The 26,530-nt window shown below is 38.3% G+C and overlaps 1 protein-coding gene across 4 annotated transcripts in view; it reads left to right on the top strand.

Annotated features, from left to right (window-relative positions):
- PCCA (propionyl CoA carboxylase, alpha polypeptide) overlaps positions 1-26,530 on the top strand; it is a 461,774-nt gene that overhangs the window by 20,844 nt on the left and 414,400 nt on the right. For all 4 annotated transcript variants that reach the window (XM_011993783.1, XM_011993782.1, XM_011993781.1 and 1 more), the window contains 2 exons: positions 7,064-7,111; positions 7,221-7,289. In XM_011993783.1, the coding sequence (XP_011849173.1) occupies positions 7,064-7,111; positions 7,221-7,289 (117 nt within the window). The remainder of the gene's footprint in view (positions 1-7,063; positions 7,112-7,220; positions 7,290-26,530) is intronic.

The raw sequence follows: 26,530 nt of genomic DNA, 5'->3' as shown, positions 1-26,530 counted from the left end.
CTCAATATCTAAAATGTTATTTAAGTACATAATCACTATAAAAAGTATTAACAGGACACCTTAGATTCTTTTTTTGGGCCCTAAGTCTTCTAAATCCAGTGTATGTTTTACATCTCTGGCATATCTCAGTTTGATTAGCCACATTTGAAGAGCCCAGTAACCTCTTGTGACCAGTGGCTACTGCATTGGATAGTGCAGGTCTATTGAATTAGTTACGATAAACTCCCTGTTATGAAAGCTGTAGTTTAATTTAAAATCTTCATCATAGGTGATATGCTTTGGGGTTCATGTATCCATGTGTTGCATTCCAATCTTGAAGTAATCATCTATCCTAAGTGGCCACACTCTTAAGAGTGGTTAACTAACATTTGTTGAGGCCACATTCTAGAGGGGTGGAATACTACAAACGGCTCAGCCATCTTTCTCTTTATAAATATCGGTAGCCTTCCTCATTAGCATAATAACTGTTAGAAGTAGGCTATCAGCCAGGTGTGATGGCCCACGCCTGTAATCCCAGGACTTTGGGAGTTCGAGGCCAGTGGATTGCTTGAGGTCAGGAACTTGCGACCAGCCTGGCGAAACCCTGTCTCTACCAAAAACAAAACAAAACAAAAAAACCTTCACAAAAATTAGCTGGGTGTGGTGGCGTGTGCCTGTAGTTCCAGCTACACAGGAAGCTAAGGTGGGAGAATCACTTGAGCCCAGGAGGTCAGGGCTTCAGTGAGCCATAATTGCACCACTGTACTCCAGACTGCTAGGCTACAGGGCGAGATCCTGTCTCAAAGAAGGAAAAAGAAATGGGCTGTCATTGAGGAAGTTTGTGATATTCGTTGATATTATGTTATTGGCTATTACTTTAGAGAAATTCTCTGCCTTTGTACTATTAGAATATAATAACGTAGTTGGCCTTTAATTCTTTACCTTTAAGAATAACACTCATGCCCGATCCCTAAATGAATAGTCCTGTGTTCAGCCACTTGTCTGGTGGATTCTTGATGGCTTAGTCTGACAGTATGGTTAACCAAATCAGAATATTGTTTTTTTTTTTTTGCCTATGGCGAGCCTTTCTTGCAGTCGTTTGGAGCCTTACAAAGTACAGGGAGTTGAGATTTCACTGAACTTATCAAGCGGGTTTTATGATTCTTTTTATGTCTTAATAAATGTTTGTATGTATGGACAGAGTTAGGTCTGGCACTTGCTTTCGTTACAACCTCATAGTGAAGTTACAGAAATAGGTAACTCACCTCCCACATGGGTGACCACTGATAATTACTAAAAATAAATAAATGTGTGTAACTGTCTGGGTTTAGCACATTTATTTATTTATTTATTTATTTATTTTTGAGATAGAGTCTCGCTCTGTCACCCAGGCTGGAGTGCAGTGGCATGATCTTGGCTCACTGCAACCTCCACCTTCCGGGTTCAAGCGATTCTCCTGCCTCAGCCTCCCGAGTAGCTGGGATTACAGACACACACCACCATGCCCAGCTAATTTTTTTTTTTTTTTTTTGTATTTTCAGTAGAGATGGAGTTTCACCATGTTGGCCAGGCTGGTCTCAGACTCCTGACCTCAGGTGATCCACCTGCCTCCACCTCCCAAAATGCTGGGCTTATAGGCATGAGCTACCGTGCCTGGCCCAGGTTTGGCACATTTAAAGAGATCGGAGGGTTAAAGAGTGTAGAAGTGGAATCCCCTTGGAATTTACTAAGCATGTTTCATCATAAATTCTGAAATCAATCCTGCTGCCTGCTATCTTTGCCATCTCCTTTGCTGTGCCCTTGCCTAAGGTGGCTGTGGAGAAACTGTGTTTCCCTCAGTGAGTGATGAATATTCTTTGGCACCTAATCGTGGTACAGGTGCATGTTCAGACTAAATTGGTCGCTTCACCCTTTGCTTGAGGGCTGCACTTAATCGGACCTTTCTCCTTCCCGGATTCCTGCTGTCCTTGTAACCATTCATTAAATATTGACCTGGTCTATTTATACCTACTGTCCCAAGTGCAAGTAGACTTGATCTTTGGTGTAATACATATTTGTTAAATAAATTGATTCTCGTTTGAATCTGTTATTAACTCCTTTCTTATTCCACATTTTATCAGTGACTTACATCATGCATAACTTATCCAGGTGAAATTTAATCATCACTGAAAATGTTATTTTTTTTTAACTGGAGTTCTAACAAGCTAACTGGTTGTCTTATGTACGTTCATGAGAATAAGGAAGATTTAACTTACGGTAACTGCTTAGATAAAGACCATTAAATTTCAGCTGGCCTTAAATTAATGTGAGCCAGTACAGTACTATGTTGTTCCTTTCACACTAATGTGAGCTGGCCGGGCTCAGTGGCTTACACCTACAGTCCCTGCGCTTTGGGAGGCCGAGACACGGGATTCCTTGAGACCAAGAGTTCCATACCAACCTGGGTAACAGAGCAAAACCCCATCTCTTAAAAAAAAAGTGATGTTAGGTGTTATTAATAACATAGTGTTTAGAGCTTGCATTGTTATTCTCTGATCACATTATGTCATGGTATGTTCTGACATGAATACCTGGATGTGAACTCTCTGACTTTACCACTAGTGAACTTTGTAAGTGATTTAAGGCAAGTGATTTAGCCTCATCAAGCCTTAGTTTTCTTATTTGTATAACGGAGATATTATCAGAACTGACTTCATGGGATTATTATGCTAAATATTGTCCTCATAGCCATTACCTGATAGATGAAATAATGCACAGAAGGGATTCATCACAGTGCCTGCTGTATACAAAATGTGTCCTAAATGTCGGCTGCTTAATCTCCTTCACTGAATATTGCGCATTTGGAAACTGAGACTCAAAGTCCATGGATAGTGAGTAGCTGGGTGTAAACTCATGTCTGTCCTTTTCCAGAGCTGGTGGACTTACCCATTGTGCTGTGCCCTTTCTCAGAAGAGCTGGGCAGTGACCCAGTGTCCAGAGTTCTGCCATCATTCCAACAAGCACGCAGTGCAGGGCCAGCTCAGCCCTCTTGGTGTCTGAATGGAGTGTGCTGCTAGCTGTGGAGTTAGAGCCCGGGAGACAGCATCTAAACCTGGGGAAGGGAAAGGAAGAAGGAGAGGTAGAGAGACAGTGGATTAAGAGAAAAACAACAACAACAACAACAAAAATCCTTAGGAAATATTTTACTTCAGATGACATCATTAGTACAGTTATAGAGCAGCTACTGCCAAAGTTCTTCATTATCTATTCTGGTACCTGAACTCTCCTCTGTCTTCAAGGATCCAGGATCCTAATTTATAGTTGTCTTTTTCTGAGTGTCTTCAGGGTGCCTTATGAGTGACTCTCCACATACAGGAACAAGTCCCAGTTCCTTGAATGGCGTATGAGTCCTTCTATCATCTGGACTGTTTTTATCCCAGCTTTATTTGCTACAACTCTCCGAAGCATACCACACGCTTGAGTCATGTTGAGAATTCCTTGTAGTTCTTTAGTGCTACCCTCTTCTTCCAGTGTCACAACCTTTACACATGCTGTTCATGCGCTCCCTTCTCTGTGTAGCATCCTGCACACAGCCTTATTAGAGCACTTAACACAATTCATTGTGTTTGTGCCATATTTTACTTTGAAGTTGCCAAATGCACTTGATATTTACCTGTAATTTTGATGCAGAGGGGCAGTTTTAGTTGGTTTTGATTGATTTGTATGTGTATTCTGTTACAGGCGTAGCCTACCTGGAAGAATATATAGGAGACCAGTAACAGTGGTTGCCTTTTGGGCAGGGACTTGGGTGTTTCTTCAGTGTATCCCCTTTTGTACTTTAAAAATTCTGAACTGTGATTTATTTAAAAGAAAATGTTATGTATGATGTTATGTATTGATATGGTTAGCTTTATTGAGTTTTATGTGCTAATTGGTAATACGTTAATAGCCCTTAACAGAGAAGATGTGTCAGGTGCAGGTATTTGTTTTGATATAGCTCTTCCCCAGTTAGACAGATAAGGGCACACTCCTAAATTCATAACAGTCTGGCATGTAGCCCAAAGGGGTGAAGAACAGTAGCCATAGCTAATGCTGAATGAATATATATTACGTGTTAGACGTTATTCTAAACACTTTAAGGGTGTTAATTAATATCATTCTCACAACCTCTTGTGGCAGGTGCTGTTTTTACCCTTATTTTACATACCAGGAAATGAGAGGCAAGAAGGATGACTTGTTCATAGCAGGACACACAGGAGGAGAACATAGTGTGCTGGAAGTTCAGCCTGGGTGGTTTGGCTGCAGACTGACTCATAATGACCGTTCTGCTGCTTGAACAGAAATTAGAATGGGGATTCTTTCTTAATTCTTCCAGTGTTATGATTTGTTATATTTGCTGTAACAATTGTTTAATATATAATTTCTAGGAGTGGTGTTTATGGTGATTATCAGAGATGGTCTGTTTCACAGTTAATACTAACATCACATTTTAAAACCCATTTAAGAAAGTGTTGGCCGGGCGTGGTGGCTCAAGCCTGTAATCCCAGCACTTCGGGAGGCTGAGATGGGCGGATCACGAGGTCAGGAGATCGAGACCATCCTGGCTAACCCGGTGAAAGCCCGTCTCTACTAAAAAATACAAAAAACTAGCCGGGCGAGGTGGCGGGCGCCTGTAGTCCCAGCTACTCGGGAGGCTGAGGCAGGAGAATGGCGTGAACCCGGGAGGCGGAGCTTGCAGTGAGCCGAGATCTGGCCACTGCACTCCAGCCTGGGTGACAGAGCAAGACTCCGTCTCAAAAAAAAAAAAAAAAAGAAAGTGTAATCATTGTTTTCTCAGGATATGCTTGCTGCTTAAGAGGGATTTACCATGACCATTTAAATACAGAAAAGTAGATGATTTTGCGTTCTCAGACCTGAGGTGTGAGCAAGGCTCTGAGTGGCTTAGCGTTTTATCAAATTAGAAGTTTACCTGTTTTTAAGGCAGGGGCTTGCCTCGGGTTTGTGGAGTTAAGACATATATGATGTAAAGGTTAAACCAAGACCTAGAAAGCTTTTTTCACTTCTGAGATGCTGGACTTTTTCCTGTATGTTAAAATACTGCTCTAGGCCGGGCGTGGTGGCTCAGGTTTGTAATCCCAGCACTTTGGGAGGCCGAGGCAGGCAAATCACCTGAGGGCAGGAGTTTGAGGCCAGCCTGGCCAAGATGGGGAAACCCTATCTCTACTAAAAATACAAAGAAATTAGCGGGGCGTGGTGGCATGCACCTGTAATCCCAGCTATCGGGAGGCTGAGGCAGGAGAATATCTTGAACCTGGGAGGCGGAGGTTACCATGAGCTGAGATCGCACCACTGCCCTCCAGCCTGGGTGACAAAGTGAGACTCCATCTCAAAAAACAAACAAACAAACAAACAAACAAACAAACTGCTCTAAGTTATATAAGAGTACTTTTTAAAAAGATCATATGTAACTCTAAGCCTTCCTTTAGAAATATAACTAACACTTTTTTTTCTGTAGTTCCGTTGAACTTAAAAACAATTCACAAATCCAGAAATTACCATGTGCTAATATGTATAACATCCAAATTACTTGGAATGGTGTGTTTTAAAAAACGATTAGCCTGTATAATTTTAGAGTAGGAAGAAAACCTTACTAAATAGCTTTCCTTTGGAGTGCTGCCAGTTTATGTGGAAATCAAGGCCTACAGAGATTGATTTGCTTAAAGTTAAATAAGTCATTAGTGGCAAAGCCGGACTTGGGTTTAGATCTCTAGATAAACACAGGATATACAGCTTCTCTACTATTTGGTCTCAGCTGCTTCAAAATTTGGTGGTTATTCAAACTTAACATTGTATTCAAATGGTGTAATCTGCTTAGCCTGGGCGTTTTTGGATATAAGCACAATTGGTACCTATTCTGAGTTACTGAAAATATGCCCTGTCCCAACAGAGATGGCGGATAAATTATTCTTACTTAGTATCAGACTTTCCTTTGAAAACAACTCATGACACTTAGAATTTCCCAGAATTTAGAAAATAAATTGTCAAGTAATTTTGGCCAAAGTTGTTTTTTTTTTTTTTTTTTTGAGACGGAGTCTTGCTCTGTCACCCAGGCTGGAGTGCAGTGGCACAATTTTAGCTCACTGCAACCTCCGCCTCCCGTGTTCAAACGATTCCTGCCTCAGCCTCCCAAGTAGCTGAGATTACTTGGAATTACCAGCACTTGGGATTACAGGCATGCACCACCACGTCAGGCTAATTTTTGTATTTTAATTTATTATTTATTTATTTATTTATTTATTTATTTTGAGATGGAGACTTGCTTTGTCTCCAGGCTGGAGTGCAGTGGTGCGATCTTGGCTCACTGCAGTCTCCACCTCCCGGGTTCACGCCATTCTCCTGCCTCAGCCTCCCGAGTAGCTGGGATTACAGGCGCACACCACTAGACCCAGCTAATTTTTTTGTTTTTATGTTTTTTGTATTTTTAGTAGAGACGGGGTTTCATCTTATTGGCCAGGATGGTCTCGCTCTCCTGACCTCATGATCCACCCACCTTGGCCTCCTAAAGTTCTGGGATTACAGGTGTTAACCACTGTGCCCAGCCTTTTTGTATTTTTAGTAGAGACAGGGTTTCACCGTGTTGGTCATAAATGGTCTCGAACTCCTGACCTCGTGATCCACCTGCCTCAGCCTCCCAAAGTGCTGGGATTACAGGCATGAACCACTGCGCCCGGGCTTGACTACAGTCTTTTAGTATCTGAAATATCATTTGAAGATTTTCTTTTGGCTAGAGAATTGATAAATACCCCCATTGTGAATACATTCACCTACTATGCTTTAACAAAGTAATTATAGAACCCGATCATATCAGGTGAATTTTATAGTTCTCTGGTTGTAACTGATTATACTATTTAATAACCTATTTTAATATTACCCTAAGTATTTATAGTACATTTAATATTACTCTAAATAATATAGTATTTAATGTTACTCTAAGAAGTAATGTTTTTTAGGATTATATTCAGTGTTAATGTTGGAAAAAGTTGGTGTTTTTTGGTCCCAAAGTAAGAGTAACAATTTCTAATGAATGTGTTTTTTCTGTCTTCAGACTTTTGATAAAATTCTTATTGCTAATAGAGGAGAAATTGCATGTCGGGTGAGTAGAATTTTCATCTTATTTTCCATTTTACTCTATGAAATTATTTATTATTAAACCCCTTTAAGTGTGAATCACTATTAATAGACATTAATATATTTTAAAATAGGTTATTAAAACTTGCAAGAAGATGGGCATTAAGACAGTTGCCATCCACAGTGATGTTGATGCTAGTTCTGTAAGTATATTTTTGCTTTGTTTAAATCAGGACTTAATTTTGGGTCAAGTAGAAAAAGAGGGACATACAGGCTTTTTTTCTTGGCCTGCAAAAGATATATTCAAGTTTAAAAACTGTTTACTTGTTCACTGTTGTGTTAAGCAAAATGACATTATCACAGTGTCTTCTATATGTACCTTAAGTATTTTCTTTTCATAGCTTTAAAAGCTTAAACTGAAAAATTGCCAGGCTGATTGCTGGTCACCAAGTAGATTTAAGCAAAGCATGAGAAAGTTTGAGTCAAAGATTAATGAAGTGTTTACACAATGCTCCCTTATGAGAGCACTTTCCCCAGCATAACTTCAGTATCACTAAGGGAATGCTACAATTGTTTCACCTTTCCGAAATGCTTCAAAGTGTTCAGCTGAAAGTTTGACAAAAATGAAAGACAGGTTAATGCTAATTGGATACGAACAAAAGAAGGTTTAGCATAAAGCAGATATACTTTTATTTGGTACTTTTAACACAGCAGGCCTTTATTTATTTATTTATTTATTTATTTATTTATTTATTTATTTTTTTGAAACAGAGTCTTGATCTGTCGTCCAGGCTGGAGTGCAGTGGCGTGATCTCACTTCACTACAACCTCCGCCTTCTGGGTTCAAGTGATTCTCCTGCCTCAGCCTCCTGAGTAGCTGGGATTATAGGCACCTGCCGTCATGCCTGGCTAATTTTTGTATTTTTGGAGAGACGGGGTTTCACCATATTGGCCAGGCTGGTGTTGAACTCCTGACCTTAGGTGATCCGCCTGCCCTGGCCTCCCAAAGTGCTAGGATTACAGGCTTGAGCCACCACACCCGGCCCACAGCAGGGAGTTTTTTAGTAGTAGTGTTATGAATGAGTAGAAAAAAATACACTGGGGAAAGAATGTAAATTATTAGGTCTTTATGGCATGAAATATAAGTAGTTGAATACTAATGCAAGCATTGTTTCTCATTGTTTCACACTACTTTTGATAATGGGACCCTTTGGTAGGGTCCGTCACTTAATGACAGGGATATGTTCTGAGAAATGCATCGTTAGGTGAGTTCAATATTATGTGACCATCACAGAATGTACTTACGCAAACCTTGATGATATAGCCTAGTACACACCTATATGGTATAGCCTATTCCTCCTGTGCTACAAACCTGTACAGCATGTGACTGTACTAAATACTGTAGGCAATTGTAACACAATGGTGTTTGTGTATATAAGCATATCTAAACACAGAAAAGGTACAGTAAAAATGTAGTATAAAAGATAAAAAATGGTACACTTGTATAGGGCACTTACTGTGGATGGAGCTTGTAGGACTGGAAACTGGTCTGGGTGAGTCAGGGAGTGAGCGAAGGCCTAGGACATTACTGTCACTACTGTAGACTTCATAAACACTGTACACTTAGGCTATACTACATTTATAGAAAAATAGTTTTCTTTTTTCAATAATAAATTAACCTTAGCATACCATAACTTTTTTACATTGTAAACTTTTTAATTTTGTCTTTACTCTTTGACTCTTTTTTTTTTTTTTTTTTTTTGAGACAGAGTCTTGCTCTGTCAGCCAAGCTAGAGTGCAGTGGCACATTCTTGGCTCACTGCAACCTCCATCTCCCGGGTTCAAGCAGTTCTCCTGCCTCATCCTCTCAAGTAGCTGGGATTACAGGCATGTGCCACCACGCTCGGCTAATTTTTGTATTTTTAGTAGAGACGGGGTTTCACCATGTTGGCCAGGCTGGTCTTGAACTCCTGACCTCAGGTAATCCGCCTGCCTCAGCCTCCCAAAGTGTTGGGATTACAGGCGTGAGCCACGACGCCCGGGTTTACTCTTTGAGTCTTTCATAATAAAACAGCATAAAATGCAAACATTGTACAACTGTACAAAAATGTTTTCTTTATATCCTTGTTTTATAAGCTTTTTTCTGTTTTTAAAGTTTTTTATTTTTCATTTATTTTTTACTTTTTGAACTTTTTTGGTAAAAATGAAGACTCAAATGCACACATTAGCCTAGACCTGCACAGGATCAGGCTCATCAAGACATCAGTAGGCACGAGATCACATTAAGTTAGAAAGCTTCTACACAGCCAACGAAGCAAAAAAATGAAGAGACAATCCACAGAATCCACAGAATGGGAGAAAATATTTGCAAACTACACATCTGATGAGGGATTAGTAATCAGAATGTATAAGGAGCTCAAACAACTCTATAGGAAAAAAATCTAATAATTTGATTAAAAAATGGGCAAAAAGGCCAGGTGCGGTGGTTCACGCCTGTAATCCTAGCACTTTGGGAGGCTGAATGGGCAGATCACTTGAGGTCAGGAGTTCGAGACTTAGAATAAATAAATGCGTGTTTAACCAGCCTGGCCAACATGGTGAAACCCTGTCTCTACTAAAAATACAAAAATTAGCCGGGTGTGGTGGCACACATCTGTAGTCCCAGCTACTTGGAGGCCAGGGCAGGAAGCTTGAACCTGGGAGGTGGAGGTTGCTGTGAGCCAAGATCATGCCACTGCACTCTAGTCTGGGCGGCCAGGCGAGACTACGTCCAAAGGAAAAGGGGGCAAAAGATCTGAATAGGCATTTTTCAAAAGAAGACATACAGATCACAAACAGATATATGTAAAGGTGCTCGACAGTATGCATTACGGAAATGCAAATCAGAAGTACAATGAGATATCTCACCCCGGTTAAAATGGCTTTTATCCAAAAGACATAACGAGTACTGTCGAGGATGTAGAGACAGTACTCTACATCCCACCTCATACACTGTTGGTGGGAATGTAAGTTACTACAACCACTATAAAGAACGGTGTGGAGGTTCCTCAAAAAACCAAAACTATCATATGATCCAGCTGCTAGATGTACATCTGCTGCTAGGGGTACACCTAGCACCTGGGAAATCAGTATATGGAGGAGATATCTGCACTCCCATGTTTATTGTAGCATTTTTCACAATAGCCAAGATTTGCAGGCAACTTAAGTGTCCATCAATAGATGAAGGGATAAAGAAAATGTGGTACATTTGTACGGTACCATTCAGCCATAAAAATGAATGAGATCTTGTCATTTGCAATAGTGGGGATGGAACTGGTGGAGGACATTACGTTAAGTGAAATAAGCCAGGCATAGAAAGACAAGTTTTGCATGTACTCCCTCATTTGTGGGAGCTAGAAATGAAAACAATTGGACTCATAGACATAGAGAGTAGAAGGATGGTTACCAGAGGCTAGGCAGGGTGTATGGAGCGGAGGGGTGGGGATGATTAATGGGTACAAGAATATAGTTAGATAGAATAAGTAAGATCTTGTATTTGATGGCACAACAGGGGACTACAGTCTGCAGTAATTTGTGGTACATTTTAGAATAATTTAGGGAATAGAATTGGGATGCTTGTGACACAAATAAATGAATGCTTGAGATGATGGCTACCCCATTTATCCTGATGTGATTATTATACATTGTATGCTTGTGTCAAAATATTTCATGTACTCCATAAATATATACACCTCCTGTATACCCACAAAAATAAAAAAAAGACATCACTAGGCAAATAGGGATTTTTCAGCTCCATTATTGGAGCTGAAATGTACATGCAGTACATTGCTGACCAAAATGTCATATGGCGTACGACTGTATTCTGATCTACAGGTAGACGTTTCAGACTTTCACTTTTGTAAAAGTGGTTTCAAAAGAATTGTTTTTATGTTTTTCTCATTCGTACCTTCCCTGAAGCACATGTGGTAGTTTTATGTTTTAGAGACTTTTCACCACTTCTGGCTGAAAGTAGAATATACCAGAGATTATGATACATAATTTATAATGACATTTACCAGACCCCATAATGGAAGCAATTGCACACTCAGTCAAAACTTTCTCTTACTATGACCTACTTTAAGTCTGTTTCTAGAAAGACACCATAAGTAAAAGCAGGATAATGATGGTTGGAATGTCAAAAGTTTCATTTAAACCTCAACAGTAGGGTCAAATCTGCTGTGTGGTTTCTGTTTCAGTCTCAAGGATGTAAACTGAGACTGAAAAGGTGAATTCCTGTAACAGCATTTTTTGCTTCCTCAGCACATGATCACAAAGGTTACTATTATAGCTAATCAGCTTTATAGTATCAGTAATATGAACAAGCCATGCTATTCAGATGTATTTGCATGTTTGTTTTCAAGAGGTGAGCATTTTAAATGTAACTTGGAGTAAAAAACCTTATAGACTTTGCATGTTAATTTCATATGTGGAAATGTAAATACTATTCCAGTAGGAAAGTACTGCAGCAATTGATTGTGAAAGCTATTCATTTTCTATTATAAACAACGAATTTTTAAGGTAATTATGCAAGGAAAAGGATGAATGGATACTACACATATTAACTGATAAGTCACACAAGGAAGGAAAGCCAGCTAACTTGCAAACAATTAATGTTTGATGGAAAAAATGTTGGCTTTTAGAGATGATTATGCAGTTTACCTCTGTTGGTCCTTTCCTGCCAACACGTTCTTCAAAATTGTTTTCAGGATTCTTGGTCCTTTGCTCTTCCATGTGAATTTTGGGATGAGCTGGTCAAATTACCCCCTTCCCCAATTTTTGGCTACCATGAACAAGATTTTTATAAGTATAACTTTTGCATATCTTTTTGTGAACATAATTTTGATTTTTTTGGAGTAAATATCTAGGAGTGGAGTAGCTGGGTCTTGGGGGTAGATAAGGAGTTGGCAACCTTTTTTTGTTTGAAAATAAATATATTTTTGTCTGGATAGCAAATGTATTTTAGATTTTGCAGGCCCCTGTGGTCTCTGTTACATATACTTCTTTTTGTTTTGTTTTGTTTTGTTTTAACAACACTTTAAAAATGTGAAAACTATTGTTAGCTTGAGAGCTGTGCAAAAACAGCCCTTGGATCAGATTTGGCCTGTGGGTAGACAGTATTTTGCTGATGCCTAGAATAAATACATGCATGTTTAAATTTATGAGAAGCTGCTAAACAGTTCTCCGTCATGGTTGTATCATATTTTACTCCCTCCAGAAATGTATGAGGTCAGGGTGCTTTTGTGTCCTTGCCAGCACTTGGTGTTTTTAGTCCATTTGATTTTGTGTTTTAATTTTAAGTGGTTGTGAAGCAGTATGTCATTGTGCTTTTAATTTTAGGTTTTCCTGATGAATACTGATGTTGAGTACTTTTTTGTGTTATTGGTCATTCATTTACATTTTTTTCTGAAGTGTTTGTTCAAACACAATGAAAAAAATTTAGAAAAGTAGTACCAGTATACTGGTATCAGTTCACCGTTATATACCAGTATAAGAGTATCTGTATACCCTTCACTTAGATTCACCAATTGTTAACATTTTGGCTGTTTGCTTTATATCTGTATCCATATATACATTGTGTGTGTGCATTTTTAAAAATTTTTTTTGGCTAAACAATTTGAAAATAAGTTACAGGACATGGTTGAAGCTGGAAACCATCATTCTCAGCAGACTGTCACAGGGACAGAAAACCAAACACCTCATGTTCTCACTCATAGGTGGGAACTGAACAATGAGTACACTTGGACACAGGGCGGGGAACGTCACACACTGGGGCCTGTGGTGGGGTGGTGGGATGGGGGAGGGATAGCATTAGGAGAAATACCTAATGTAAGTGATGAGTTGATGGGTGCAGCAAACCAACATGACACATGTATACCTATGTAACAAACCTGCACGTTGTGCAAATGTACCCTAGAACTTAAAAGTATAGTTTTAAAAAAAAAGAGAGAAGCATTAAAAAAAATCCCCTGGACAGGAAAAAAAAAAAAAAAGAAAATAAGTTACAGACATTGTGGCATTTTATCCCTAAATACTATTCATCTCACAGTAATAAGTATGGTTTTCTACATATCTATAATACTTTATGAAACCTCAGAAAATAACTCATTATTCTGTAATATCATGTAATATGCATACCACATTCAGGTTTCTCCAGTTCACCCCAGTTGTCCTTTTTAATATTTTTCTTTGATCCACGGTTCAGTCAAGGCTTATGAGTTACATTTGGTTATTATACCTCTTTAGTCTCTTAATCTAAAATAGTGCCCCTATCCTCCCTCCTTTTTTTGTTTGATTTTTATTATCTTGGCTTTTAGACATCCTGGCTTTGTATGATTATTTTCTTATGAATAGATTCAAATTAAATATTTGACAAGACTACTTCATAAGTGCTTTTTTTCTTTTCTTTTTTTTTTTTTTCTTGAGACAGGGTCTGTCTCAGTTGTCCAGGCTGGAGTGCAGTGGTGAGATTATAGCTCACTCCAGCTTGACTTCCTGGGTACAAGCGATCCTCCTGCCTTAGTTTCCCAAGTAGTTGTGACTACAGGTGCATGCCACCACGCCTGGCTAATTTTTGTATTTTTTGTAGAGATGGGATTTCATCATCTTGCTCAGGCTGGTCTTGAACTCCTGGGCTCAAGAGATCCTCCTGACTTGGCGTCTAAAGTGCTGGGTTTACAGGCGTGAGCCTCCATACCCCAGCCAGTAATGTTTTTTTTGTTTTTAATAGTAATATCGTAACAAGAGGTTCTTAATGTTGAATTGTTCTGTTGTTATGCTAAGTATGATCATTTGGTTTTACCAGGTCTTCCCATTATAATGGTGCATTCTCTTTTTTTTTTATTAAATACTTTTTGGGGAGAGTTTTTGAATCCATGTGAATATTTTGTTCCTCAGCCACCTCTCTAATGTTTTTGCATCAATAATGAAAATTGCCTGAGCCTGATTACTTTGGTTGCATTTGTCTTTTTTGCTGTCTGTTGAGTAAGCTGTTGATTTTCTGCTCCTTTTTGAATCTGCCTGTTTTTATGTATTATGTTTTTTCTTATGTATTTGAGGCCTTTAGTATATTTATTTTTAGCATATTTAATTTAAAGAACTATCATATTGTATTATTTCAAGTTTGTGGGTGTTTATTTCTATTCCTGACTCTTCCTCATGACATACTGTTTCCTCACATGTTTGAATTTTGGCATGTGATTTTATGTTTGGTGCTTTTATTGTTGAATTTCAAGATGGTTTGGGTTATGGATTTGGCCAGGTAGGGTAGGTGTTATATTTGTTTCCATCACACCATCCAGGGTATCACTTATCTGGGACTAATTTTTATATGAATTTTTTGGCATAAAGATTGTCAAAGTTTGAAGATAATGTGAAGAACAAAATGAGATTGCACACACACACATACACACCTGTTGAATAGGCTCATGGTTTCTAATTTCTAGAGACATTTTCCTTTACTTTGAACCACAGAGATACGAACATAGGGTTTATCCTCTCTATTTAGTTGGTTGATTTCTCCCCCACAACCTTTCACTGAGAATGTAATCTTTGAGCCTCCTGGCTTTAGACAGAAGGGTTTCCTTCAAACCTCCAACTCACACGGGATCTGTTTCCTTTCTCTCATTGTTAAAACCCAATCTTCTAGATTATTGAGATTCCCACCTTCACTCTCCAAGACTGGCTCTTGTGGATGCAGACTGATTTTCATTTTTATATTATTTATTTATTTATTTGAGCCAGAGTTTTGCTCTTGTTGTCCAGGCTGGAATGCAATGGCATGATCTCAGCTCACTGCAACCTCCGCCTCCTGGGTTCAAGCGATTCTCCTGCCTCAGCCTCCCGAATAGCTGGGCTTATAGGCGTGCATCACCAAACCTAGCTAATTTTGAATTTTCAGTAGAGACAGGGTTTCACCATGTTGGCCAGGCTGGTCTCGAACTCCTGACCTCAGGTGATCCACCCGCCTCAGCCTTCCAAAGTGCTGAGATTACAGGTTTGAGCCACCGTGCCCACCCAGATTTTTAGATTACTTTTTTTTTGTTGTTTTTTTGAGACAGCCTTGCCCTGTTGCCCAGGCTGGAGTGCAGTGGTGTGACTGTAGCAAACTACAGCCATAAACTCCTGGGCTCAAGTGATAGTCCTGCTTCAGCCTCCTGAGTAGCTGGGACTACATACATGTACATGCCATTGCGCCCTGCTTCCTTTTTCTTTGTTTTTCATCCCTTGTAGTTTTTTTGTGAGCCAAGCCCTTCATTTGAAGGATGTTTGTTATATTTAATCTAGGTCTTTAGATGTTTTTAAGGAGGATTTGCAGGTTATTTAGTTGGCTTATTGTTGGTTTGTCTTAAAACAATATGACATCCTATTCTCTGTTGAGGAAATTCCCTCAATTTCTTTGAGAAATAGAGACTGATCTAGAGTAGTCTTAAAGTCAGGCTTTCCCTAGGAAAACAGTTCATTTATAACGATGAGATTAATGTGCCTGAATCCAGGGGATGAGGCCACAGGGAAGCAGTATAAAATACTCCAATGGGAACTGGTCAGGGAAGGAAAAAGCGAAATGGGAGTTAAGCTTCTTATTAAGTCATGAATTGTCTTTTATGTTTCATTTTCCAGGCCCTAGAAAAGCATGCTTATTATTCTCTGGGAAGATTTGTGGAGAATGGTTTATGAAGAGAAGACAATTCTGGTCAAAGAATGTAACCAGCTGGGATTTTGATTGATATTGCATTGTGTCTGTAGATCATTTTGGAGTGTATAGCTATCTTAACATTTTTTAAGTCTTCCTATCCATGAACATGTGATATTCTTCCATATTTAGGTCACCTGGATTTCTTTCAGCAATGTTTTGTAGTTTTGTACTACTATAAGTGTAGTTAGTTTTTTAATTTCAATTTTTTAAATTAGTTGCAAGTCTATAGAAATACAATTGATTTTCATATAATGATTTTGATTCCTGTAAACTTACTGAACTCTTTTATTAGTTCTAATAGTTTTTTAGTGGATTTCTTAGGATTCTTTTCTTTTTAGACGGAGTCTCTGTCACCCAGGCTGGAGTGTCCTGGCATGATCTTGGCCCACTGCAACCTCCACCTCCTGGGGTCAAGTGATTCTCCTGCCTCAGCCTCCCGAGTAGCTGGGGTTACAGGCACGCACCACCACACCCAGCTACTTGTTTTGTATTTTTAGTAGAGATGGGGTTTCACCATGTAGGCCAGGCTGGTCTCGAACTCCTGACCTCAAGTGATCCTCCCACCTTGGCCTCCCAAAGTGCTGGGATTACAGGTGTGAGCCACCGTGCCTGTGCCTTAGGATTTTTTTTTTTTTTTGAGACCGAGTCTTGTTCTGCTGCCCAGGCTGGAGTGCAATAGTGCAATCTTGGCTCACTGTAACCTCCGCCTCCCAGGTTCAACTAATTCTCCTGCCTCAGCCTCCCGAATAGCTGGGACTACAGGCGCCTGCCACCACACCTGGGTAATTTTTTGTATTTTTAGTAGAGATGGAGTTTCACAACGTTGACCAGGCTGGGCTCGAACTCCTGACCTCATGATCTGCCTACCTCGGCCTCCCAAAGTGCTAGGATTACAGGTATGAACCACTGCGCCTGGCCAGGATTCTTTATATAAGATCATGTCATGTGAATAGAGATAGTTTTACTTCTTTCCATCTGGATGCTTTTTATTTTGTATTCTTGCCTAATTTCTCTGGCTTTAACTTCCAGAACAATGTTGAAGAGGTGAGAGGTGGCATCCTTGTCTTGTTCTTCATCCTAGGGGGAAAGAATTCAGCATTTCACCATTAAATTTGATTTAGGCTCTGGTATTTACATAAACTTTCATTATCAGGTTGAAGAAGTTAATTGCTCTTCCTAGATTACTGAGGAATTTTTATCATGAACAGGTGTTGCATATTTTAAAATGCTTTTTGTGTGTTTACTGAGATAATCATGTGGTTTTTGTCCTTTAGATATGGTGTATTGTTACATTAATTGATTTTTTTGGATGTTAAGCCAACCATGCATTCCTGTGATTAATCCCACTTGGTCATGCTGTGTAATTCTTTGTATATTGCTGGATTCAGTTTGTTAGTATTTTATTAATTTTGTGTTCATATTTACAAGAGATATTGTCTGTAGTTTTCTTATGATGTCTTTGCTTGGTTTTGTTGTTAGTGTGATCCTGGCCTCATGAATTGGAAAGCTTTCTCTCATCTTGTTTTTTGGAAGAGTTGGTATTAACTTTAACTTTTCTTTAAATGTTTGGTGGAAATCACCAGTGAAGCCATTTGAATCTGGGCTTCTCTTTGGTTAGTTTTTGATTATTAGATCCACCTTTTTACTTACTGTAGGTTTTTTCAGATATTCTATTTCTTTAGTCAGTGTCTGTAGTTTGTGTCTTTCTATGAATGTGTCAATTTCATCAAAGTTTCTAGCTTATTGGTATAGTATTTTCTTATTTTTATTTTGAGCCTTCCCTTTTTTCTTGGTCACTGTCCTAGTCTGTTCAGGCTTGTTACAGGTTATTATAGTCTGGGTGGCTTATAAACAACAGGAATTTATTTCTCATAGTTCTGGAGGCTGGTAAGTCAAGATCAAGGCACTGTTAGATGTTGTCCCTGGTGAGGGCTCCCTTCTTAATTCTTTGATGGAGCCTTCTTGTTGTGTCCTCATATGGTGGAAGGAGCAAAGGAAGGATCTCATTCATGAGGTCTCTGCCACTAGTGTTCTAAAATAGCATTCTAGAAGTACAAGGTGATACAGTTAGTCAAGAGCTATAAATTGGTGGATAGCAAAGGCAAAAATAAGAAGATTGTATTGAGTTTCTAGTTATACAATGAACTGAATAACTCCTTTTTTTTTTCCTTTTCTTTCTTTTTTTTTTTTTAGACAAATTCTTGCTCTGTTGGACAGGCTGGAGTGCAATGGTGCCATCTCGGCTTATTGCAACCTCCGCCTCCCAAGTTCAGGCAATTCTCGTGCCTCAGCCTCCCGAGTAGCTAGGATCACAGGTGCCCACCACCACGCCTGGCTAATTTTTGTATTTTAGTAGAGATGGGGTTTCACTATATTGGCCAGGCTGGTCTCAAAGTACTGACCCCAGGTGATCCACCCTCCTCGGCTTCCCAAAGTGCTGGGATTACAGGTGTGAGCCACAGCACCCAGCCCTGAATAACTCTTTAGAAACAGAAAAAAATCTCTGGTGGCTGGTTAAATAGTAAATACAAATAAATCTATAAACTTCATATATATCAATAAGGTAGAAAATACAAGAAATGTAACCTTGTAGAAGCAATGGAAATGATAAAACACTGTATGATGTGAATTTAAAATGAAACTTTTAGGACTTACATGAGGACTTCTTTTGTATAGGGAAACCGATTTTTAAAAATGCTCTTTAGTTCTAAATTAATCTGTACATTTTCTATTAAATCCTAATATAACAACATAATTGGGGGGGGATTGACAAAGAGTAAATATGCAAGAATAGCCTAGATGATTCTGAGGAAAATTGACGGGGAGTAGCCTAACATATTAAAATACATTTTAATACATTATAAGTCAGCAAGAAGAGATAGGTCTGTGGAATAAATTTGTTAGATTTTAGGCAGTGGGGTGATGTGGGAGGATTTTTGAGTTGTTAAAGAGGGTCTTATGAATATTATTTGGATTTAGAAGACGAAGTAATTCTAGGATTGCTTGCCTCTAATTTACTGTGATTTTTAGGTATCTCAGAGAAGATGAGAACTATAAGGAATGAGAAATGTTTAATGGCTTTAGTGACTAGGAGTTTCTAAATGGGCACATGGGCCGATTTCGTTAGTTTGGTGAATACTGGGAACAAAGAATTTGGGAATTTAAGATTGTTGTACTTCTCCAAATGAATGTTAGATAACATTATGTTTTAAGTATAAAGACTAGTATGTCTTTCCACAAAAATAGTAAAATATATTGTTACATCTATATCAAACTGCTAAAATTAGTTTTGATTTTTTTTTTTAAATGAGATCTCATCAGGTTAAATGAAAAGAATTGAGAATCTTCATTCCCAAAGAGGAAAATGATTCTGTACATCAACAGAATCATTCAACCTTTGACTGTATTTTCTATCCACGTTCCTAAATTGAACCTATCTGTACATATTTTGTTGCTTTGTCTGTTTACAGTCATGTTGGATTTAAATGAGAAATATCTGATTTTACCACGTTGAAACAAGAACCTAAAATCAAGGAAGTACTCACTGTGACTCACATCTTACCCAGGCAGCCTGCTGTTGAAAGGATGATCCCTGGTGCGCACTGTAGTCTCAGCCTCAGGATTCTATAATGAGATTGAGTGGGGTTTCCTGTGAGCACTCTGGGGTGATTGATATAAGGTGAGGGCAATCATCACTTTTTATGCCTACCCTTGATAATATATCCCCGCTGTCTGGGGAGGTACCGAGGAAAAATAGGACTTCGTGATGTCTAAGTAATTAGTGTATGTTGGTTCCAGCTGAACAAACTTGAGAGTAATGATCAGGTAAATAGAAATGGAACACATTAATGCATACTAAGGTATAAAAGACTTTAGGGTTAAACTTTTCAACATTTTCTGGGATTATTGGAATATCTTTATTTCATTTTTTATATTTACATGTCTCTGTATATGCGTACATTTATTTATATTTCTGTCAGCGTATCTTCAGTTTTACCTTAGATGTATATAGAGATGAAAGCAACTTAAATGTGAAAACTTCAAACATTTTTTTTCTCCTTTACATGATTTCAGAATATTTTCAAACTTCTTCTATTTGGAAAGGAGTTAAGGTTCTTAAATAACCATTTAAAAAAAAATTTCACTAAAATTGTTAATGGACTTGTTTGGAGCTGACGCCTATCACTGATCCTCAAATAGGAACAAATGACTAAAGTCAGGCTTAGAAAACTTTTATGGGGTGTTAACTGAAAAATATCAGGTGACCCTTTGTGTGTGTGTGTGTGTGTGTGTGTGTGTGTGTGTGTAGTTGAGAATGTTATATTTAAGTAACATTTTCTTAAATTGCCTTTTCTTAGTAAAGGATATTTTAAGATGATGGCTGTCCTGGTCCATGTTTCATAGTTGGTCTTAATTAGATCAGAAACATTTCCAGACATTTAGGTTGCAAGAGGAAATCTATAGGATTCTTAATTTATTCTTACAACAGGTATTTATAGTTGCCATTCTTCAATATTAACTTTCCTTATCAACAACAAAAAGTCTTGTGGCAAAGCCTCTGAAGAGTGACTGCAGTACTGCATTTAATGGGAAGGGAGGAATTGTTTGCCTTAGTATATGGTTTTGAATCTGGGAGTCTGGGAATTATGTAATCAAAGGGTTTAAAAAATGGCATAATGGCTTTAAAACTTGCTATTTCTCACTTTTCTTATAAAACTTAGCCTTCAGAAATCTTTTTAGATTAAGAATACAATGTATCTACTATGCAAATTTAAAACAATAGACTTTTCATTAAAGAACTAACCGAGAGAAGAAAGCGTTTAAGATGTTTAGACATTTCCTTTTCTTTTTTGCTTTTGTTGTCTTTGGAAAAACTTACTTTGCAGAAACAGTATGCTGCATCAATTTTAAATGTTTTGATTATCTTTGGCTTGGCTAAATTACTTTCTCTCCATTTTTGGGTAAAATGGAATAGGATGGGATTCCTGGTAGGTATTTGTTCACATTAATATTATATTTAATTGGAGATCCTGCAGAATAGTAGCAGGAGGCTGAAGAGAATTATTTAGCATTAGCAATGGCTCGTCTGGGAGTTGTGGACTAATCAAGGCGCTGCAGTGTTAGTGGTGGGGATGATGGGAGTTATGACGATTATGACATGTAAGCATGTCTGTTCCGAATTGGACAGGCAATGAGTTAATCAAGAAGTATGTTAAATGGCTCCCATGCTGATTCATTATTATCTACCATAGTGCCTGTCAGGTTGTGTATTTAAAAAACACAATCATTGCCAAATTCAATATGTATATGAGCTGAATCCAGCCATTGTTTGCTTTTCCATAAAATAACCTCAGATTACCTTATATGTATAAAAATAGAAAATTATGTCAACTGTGCTGTGATTTGTGTTTTAAAGTACAGTATCTGTTTTTGTTAACAGAGTCATTTAAACATATGTTTGCCCTTTCATGTATTTGTTGTAAATATTCTCTGGCTTGTTTTCTATGCATAAAGGGTTTGGGTTTGAAAGTAAAATTTATGTGTCTTTACTTTTCAAGATGAAAAAATAATTCCACTGTTTCAGAGACAAATTAACACATGAACTATGGACAAATCAAAGCATGAATCTTTTCCACCATCAAAACGCTCCAAAATTGGGGGTGCGGTTGGGAGCCTCTTTTGCTGTAGCAGGGGGTCTCTTTGTGCCAGGTAGACAGACCCATTCTATGCCCAGCATGGTTGGAGTTATCTGTCAGGAAACTATCTATTAGAAATGCTAGAAATGTATGTTTTTTTGGGGGAATGGAACTAATAAATTGAATTCCTTTTAGAAAATAAATTGAAATGCAGCATAAATCCATGACCAAACTGGATTATATCTCTAGACAAATTTAAAGAGTTATTGTACAGATGAACACCTTTTTTTTGGTTATTGTGAGCACTGCCAAATTTAAGAAAACTTTCTGCCAAATTGTGACCTTTATGTATTAACTTAATTAAAGCAGTATTATGGGTAATACTCAGTGTTAACCTGTGGGTGGCTGTTATTGAAATCCATTTTCTGTGGAGTTAGTATTAGTGGTCAGCAACATCAGAAGTAAAACTTGCAACCAAGACCCTCCCATGGGTGCTGTGAGCTCAGCAGGTTAAATTGTCAAAAACCAGTAAAGCTTCTTAAAGGACTGATAGTTTAAGTCACCTGGAGTTAAAGGTAAACTAGTCATTCCAGTCAAGATGGACTATGACTTTTTGTAGCAGTCAGGCAAAAATTATATTTGGGCAGGATTTATATCAGTGTCTTCATGTATGACTTACTCATTTGTGTGTTAATATACCTTGCTATTTAAATTCAATAAAACCATCCGGCTTTTTTTAATCTATGGGAAGTGACCTGTGGATATTTTCTTTTATAAAACGTTAAGGAAATATCTCAAGACTTTCTCAATTTTTTGTTAATAACTTACACTGAAGTTACTTTTTATTTTTACTTATAGTAAAATTTTAAATTAAGAACAAAACAGTGAAATATTGTATTAATATATCTTTTTGGTTTTGTTTATTTTATAATTTCTAATGAACTTAAACAACATGGTTTAAAGGGAACTTATGTATTTCAATGTAATTAATACCTGCTGGCATGGAGAAGTACCTAATCATGGATTTATTTTTCTCTAAGCAGCTATTTGGGAAGGATCGGAAGTCCTATCTTACTGAAAAAGCATACATTTAATAAAAGATTTGATATACAGTTTAACTTATTCTGATGTTCCAGTGTTTCTAAGGCCATGACTTAACTCATTTTTACAGCCTCACTCATTCAGACTACTGAGTGGAAGGAAAGGACATGGTTATTCCAAATAATGCCTCTCACTCATTGAGTATCTATGGTGTACTAGAAAAGCACATAATTACATAAGGATTGAATTATTGTTACCATTTTAAATTGAGAAAATTGGGCCCTCAAGTATAAAGCCAGTCTTCGGGTTGCCAAAGATCACTGCGCTAGTGAATAGTGAAGCTAAGATTGGAATTATGTGTAACTTCTAAGTTGTACTCTTTCCACTGTGCATGTTGCTTCTCATACTAAGTATAAGGAAAAGTCCCCTCGCCCCACAAAATGAAGTGAAGTTTATTACTTTGAAGGCAGAGTTTTTATTAGTGCCTGTTGGAGGCCAGTTACTATGATAGGTACTGGAACAAGAAGAGCCACTGGAAGTGATAGGATTGCTGCTTTAGAGATGGATATAGAGAAATAAAACATAATTACAAATTGTGATAAGTGTTATGAGGGAAACAAGTTGTTGAGAGAGAATTGTGGTTCCCTTCACTAGTAGGGTGCTCAGGGAAAGTCTTGCTGAGGGTAAAATGTAAGCTAAGACTGATGGATGAGAAGGAGTCAGCCAGCTAGGCAGACAAGACGGCTTGTGCAAAGGCCCTGAGCCACTCCAGTCTGCTTCTGTCCTCAGTACTCTACTAAGAGTTCCTGCTGGTGTGACCACCAGTTTTCTCATGTTAAGTCCAGTGTACATTTTTCAGTCCTCTTCTATTTGACTTCCCAGAAGCTTTTAACACTATTACCCTTTTTCAGACACTCTCATCCTCTGGCTTTGGTGCCATTTTAATCTCCTGGTTTTCTTTCTACTTCTGTGGCCCTCTTCTGTGTCCTCTCTACAGGAATCACTCAAGGTTTGATTGGTGGGCGCTTCTTAAAATTGTTTTCTTTTTGTACTTTCTCTACCCGTACCCCGAAAGATCACATTCTCTTCCACTTCTATTTCTGTGGTTTTAATCAACCACAGTTGTCAACCACAGTTGACTCCAACTCTGTTTCTCTCTCTCTGTGACGTCTTTAGTTGGATATTTTACAACTGCCTCAAACCCAGCATGACCCAAACTGAAATTTGATCCTTCAGGCTTCTTGTATTTGAATCCTACTGCAGAAGCACAAGATGCAGGAATTTATGTTCACCATCATTCTTTCTTTCATTTCTCATTTCCAATTTATGAGCAAGTCCTTTTCATGAATAATTTTGGAATCTAGTCACCTCTCTTCACTTTGTTATTGCTTCTTCAGCAAGGTCTTTTAAAATCCTTTTCTAGTTAGTCTTTTAATCTTTTAGACTGATAAAATTAATTTCATCTGGGGCAGTTTATCTGCTGTGAACTGTTTCAGTTTCTGAAGTGTTGTTTGTTAGCGAATGTTTTCTTACTCTGTTTTGGAATTTTAGTTCATAGGCTCTTTTTTCTGGTGAAAGTTAAAAAAGATTGTTGCTCTTCATCCTTCATCTTCTTCCTCCCCTTTGCTTCCTTGACCTTCCTCTTCCTCTCTCTTTCCTAGTTTCTCTCTTACCTCCGTCACTGCTGCCTCCCACCTTCTCCCTGACCAGTAGTTTGTGGTTGCCCACCTCCTGGCATTTTGGATTCCTAATCTACATCCAGGTTTTATGGTGCCAGTCTGGACACATGGCAGCTTAGTCCCAGCAGCTCGTTCAGATTTTGACCCTAAGGCTGTGTTCTGCCTCCCTAGGTCCACAGTCTCTAGGTGTTGTAGTGAGCTGTAGTTGCAGACTTTACTTGGTGGCCTTCTCTTTAGGCCAAGGGCAGTTCCTCTTTGGCCTGGTTTTCGCCAGTGGCTCTGGCTCTCAGTCTTCTCAGAACATTCTCACCATCTGTACTTTGCATTTGGCACTTCCTGCTTCTGAAGAACCAGCCAGTGGTTAGCATTGTTACGTGTTTTTCTCCTGTTTTGAGTTTGTGAAATGTTTACCACTTATTTCTGCTTACCTGTTTTCTTAGTTTTCTTTTCTGGGTTTTATTGTCATTGCTGTACATTTGAAATAGAGAGAGCTTTTGAAATATGAACTCACTCTGCCATCCTTTTTTTGTGCTAAATTTATTGAGGTCCACAAAAACCAGAGAAAAGCGTCAGATCTCAAAATTGCGTTTTTGCTCAATTTCAAGCATCAGTTTATCCAGGTTACCCACTTGATACCTAACTTGCCCCACTCAGCAAGTCGAGGCATTGTTTTGCTGGCTCTGGAGCTCGGGCTAGAGCCAGTCACTGACCCCACCTGGGATTGCTTCCTTTGCTGCTTGTTCCTGCTGCTGCTCAGTGGCAGCAGCCGAGTTGGAGTAGCAAAGGGAAAAGTTTAGTAGGCATCCTTTAGGAAGATAGAATGCTGTCTGGAGATGGCAATGGTGGATTTGTATTTTGAGTTATTCATCTGAATTGGAACCTGTACAAAGGAAAAGAGGTTCTAGCTCCTTTATTTTTTTTTTTTCTGTTGCTGTAGTTAGGAATTCCAGTTTGAAGTGGAAGAGAAGTAGTAATGGTGCACATTCTTGGCTTATTCACAATCTTAGTGGAAAAGCATTCAGTCATTCAGAATTAAATATAATATTAGCTGTGGGTTTTTTGTGGTTGCTTTTTATCAGGTTGAGGAAGATCCTGTCTACTCCTAATTTGCCAATGAATGTTGAATTTTGTCTTACGCTTTTCCTGAATCAATTGATATGATCATGTGGTTTTTTTTCCCTTTTGATTGTAATATGTTATTTTACACTGAGTAATTCATTTTTTTAGTACGAAGCTAGTTTTGCATTTTGGTTGTGGTGTATTCTTTTTTATATATTGCTGGATTGGACTTCTTAATTTTTCGTTAAGGATTTTTTACATCATTATTATAAGGGACATTGGTCTGCAGTTTTCTTTTTGTGTCCCGTCTTTGGTGTTAGCATAATGTTATCCTTATAAAATGAATTGAGAAATGTTTCTTCTCTGAATGAGAGTGTATAAAATTGTTTTTTTTTTTGAGGCGGACTTTCACTCTTGTTGTCCAGGCTGGAGTGCAATGGTGTGATCTCGGCTCACCGCAACCTTCGCCTCCCGAGTTAAGCGATTCTCCTGCCTCAGTCTCTCGAGTAGCTGGGATTACAGGCATGCACCACCACGCCCGGCTAATTTTTGTATTTTCAGTAGAGACAGGGTTTCTCCATGTTGGTCAGGCTGGTCTCAAACTCCCAACCTCAGGTGATCTGCCCGCCTTGGCCTCCCAAAGTGCTGGGATTACAGGGCGTGGGCCACTGCGCCTGGCCTATAAAATTGTTTAGAATTCCCCAGTGAAACCAACCGGGCCAGGAGATTTCTTCAGGAGGTTTTAAATGACGTATTCAAGTTCTTTAATAGTTATTGGAGTATTCAGGTTATCTATCTTATTTTGAGTGTGTTTTGTTAGCTTTGTGTTTTGCCATTTTTGAGCGATTGGTTCATTTCATATAAATTGTCCAATTTATGTGCATAGAATTATTCTTAGAAATCTTTTATTATCCTTTTAATATCTGCATAGTTCATAGTGATAACCTCTTTCCTTTCTTATTTTGGATGTCTTCTTTTTTTCTTCTTTTCTTAGTCGTGTTAGAGATTTATCAGTTTTATTGATGCTTTAGAATAACTAGCTTGGGTTGCATTGATTTCTTTTTTTCTCTCTTAGTTTTCTCTATTATTGATACCTCCTCTGTTGTTTTCTTCCTTCTACTTTAGGTTTATTTTGCTTTTCTTTTTCTGGTTTGTAAGGTAGGAGCTTAGATTATTGATTTGAGATATATATTCTTATATAATAATACTATAATTTTCTCTCTAAGCACTCTAAGTGCATCTAATAATTTTTTTTTTTTTTTTTGAGACAGAATCTCGCTCTGTCGCCCAGGCTGGGG

Source organism: Mandrillus leucophaeus, unplaced genomic scaffold, assembly GCF_000951045.1.
Source record: "Mandrillus leucophaeus isolate KB7577 unplaced genomic scaffold, Mleu.le_1.0 Scaffold434, whole genome shotgun sequence".
NCBI lineage: Eukaryota > Metazoa > Chordata > Mammalia > Primates > Cercopithecidae > Mandrillus > Mandrillus leucophaeus.
The sequence above is the reverse complement of the archived record's forward strand: the minus strand, read 5'-3'. Positions and strand labels throughout refer to the sequence as shown.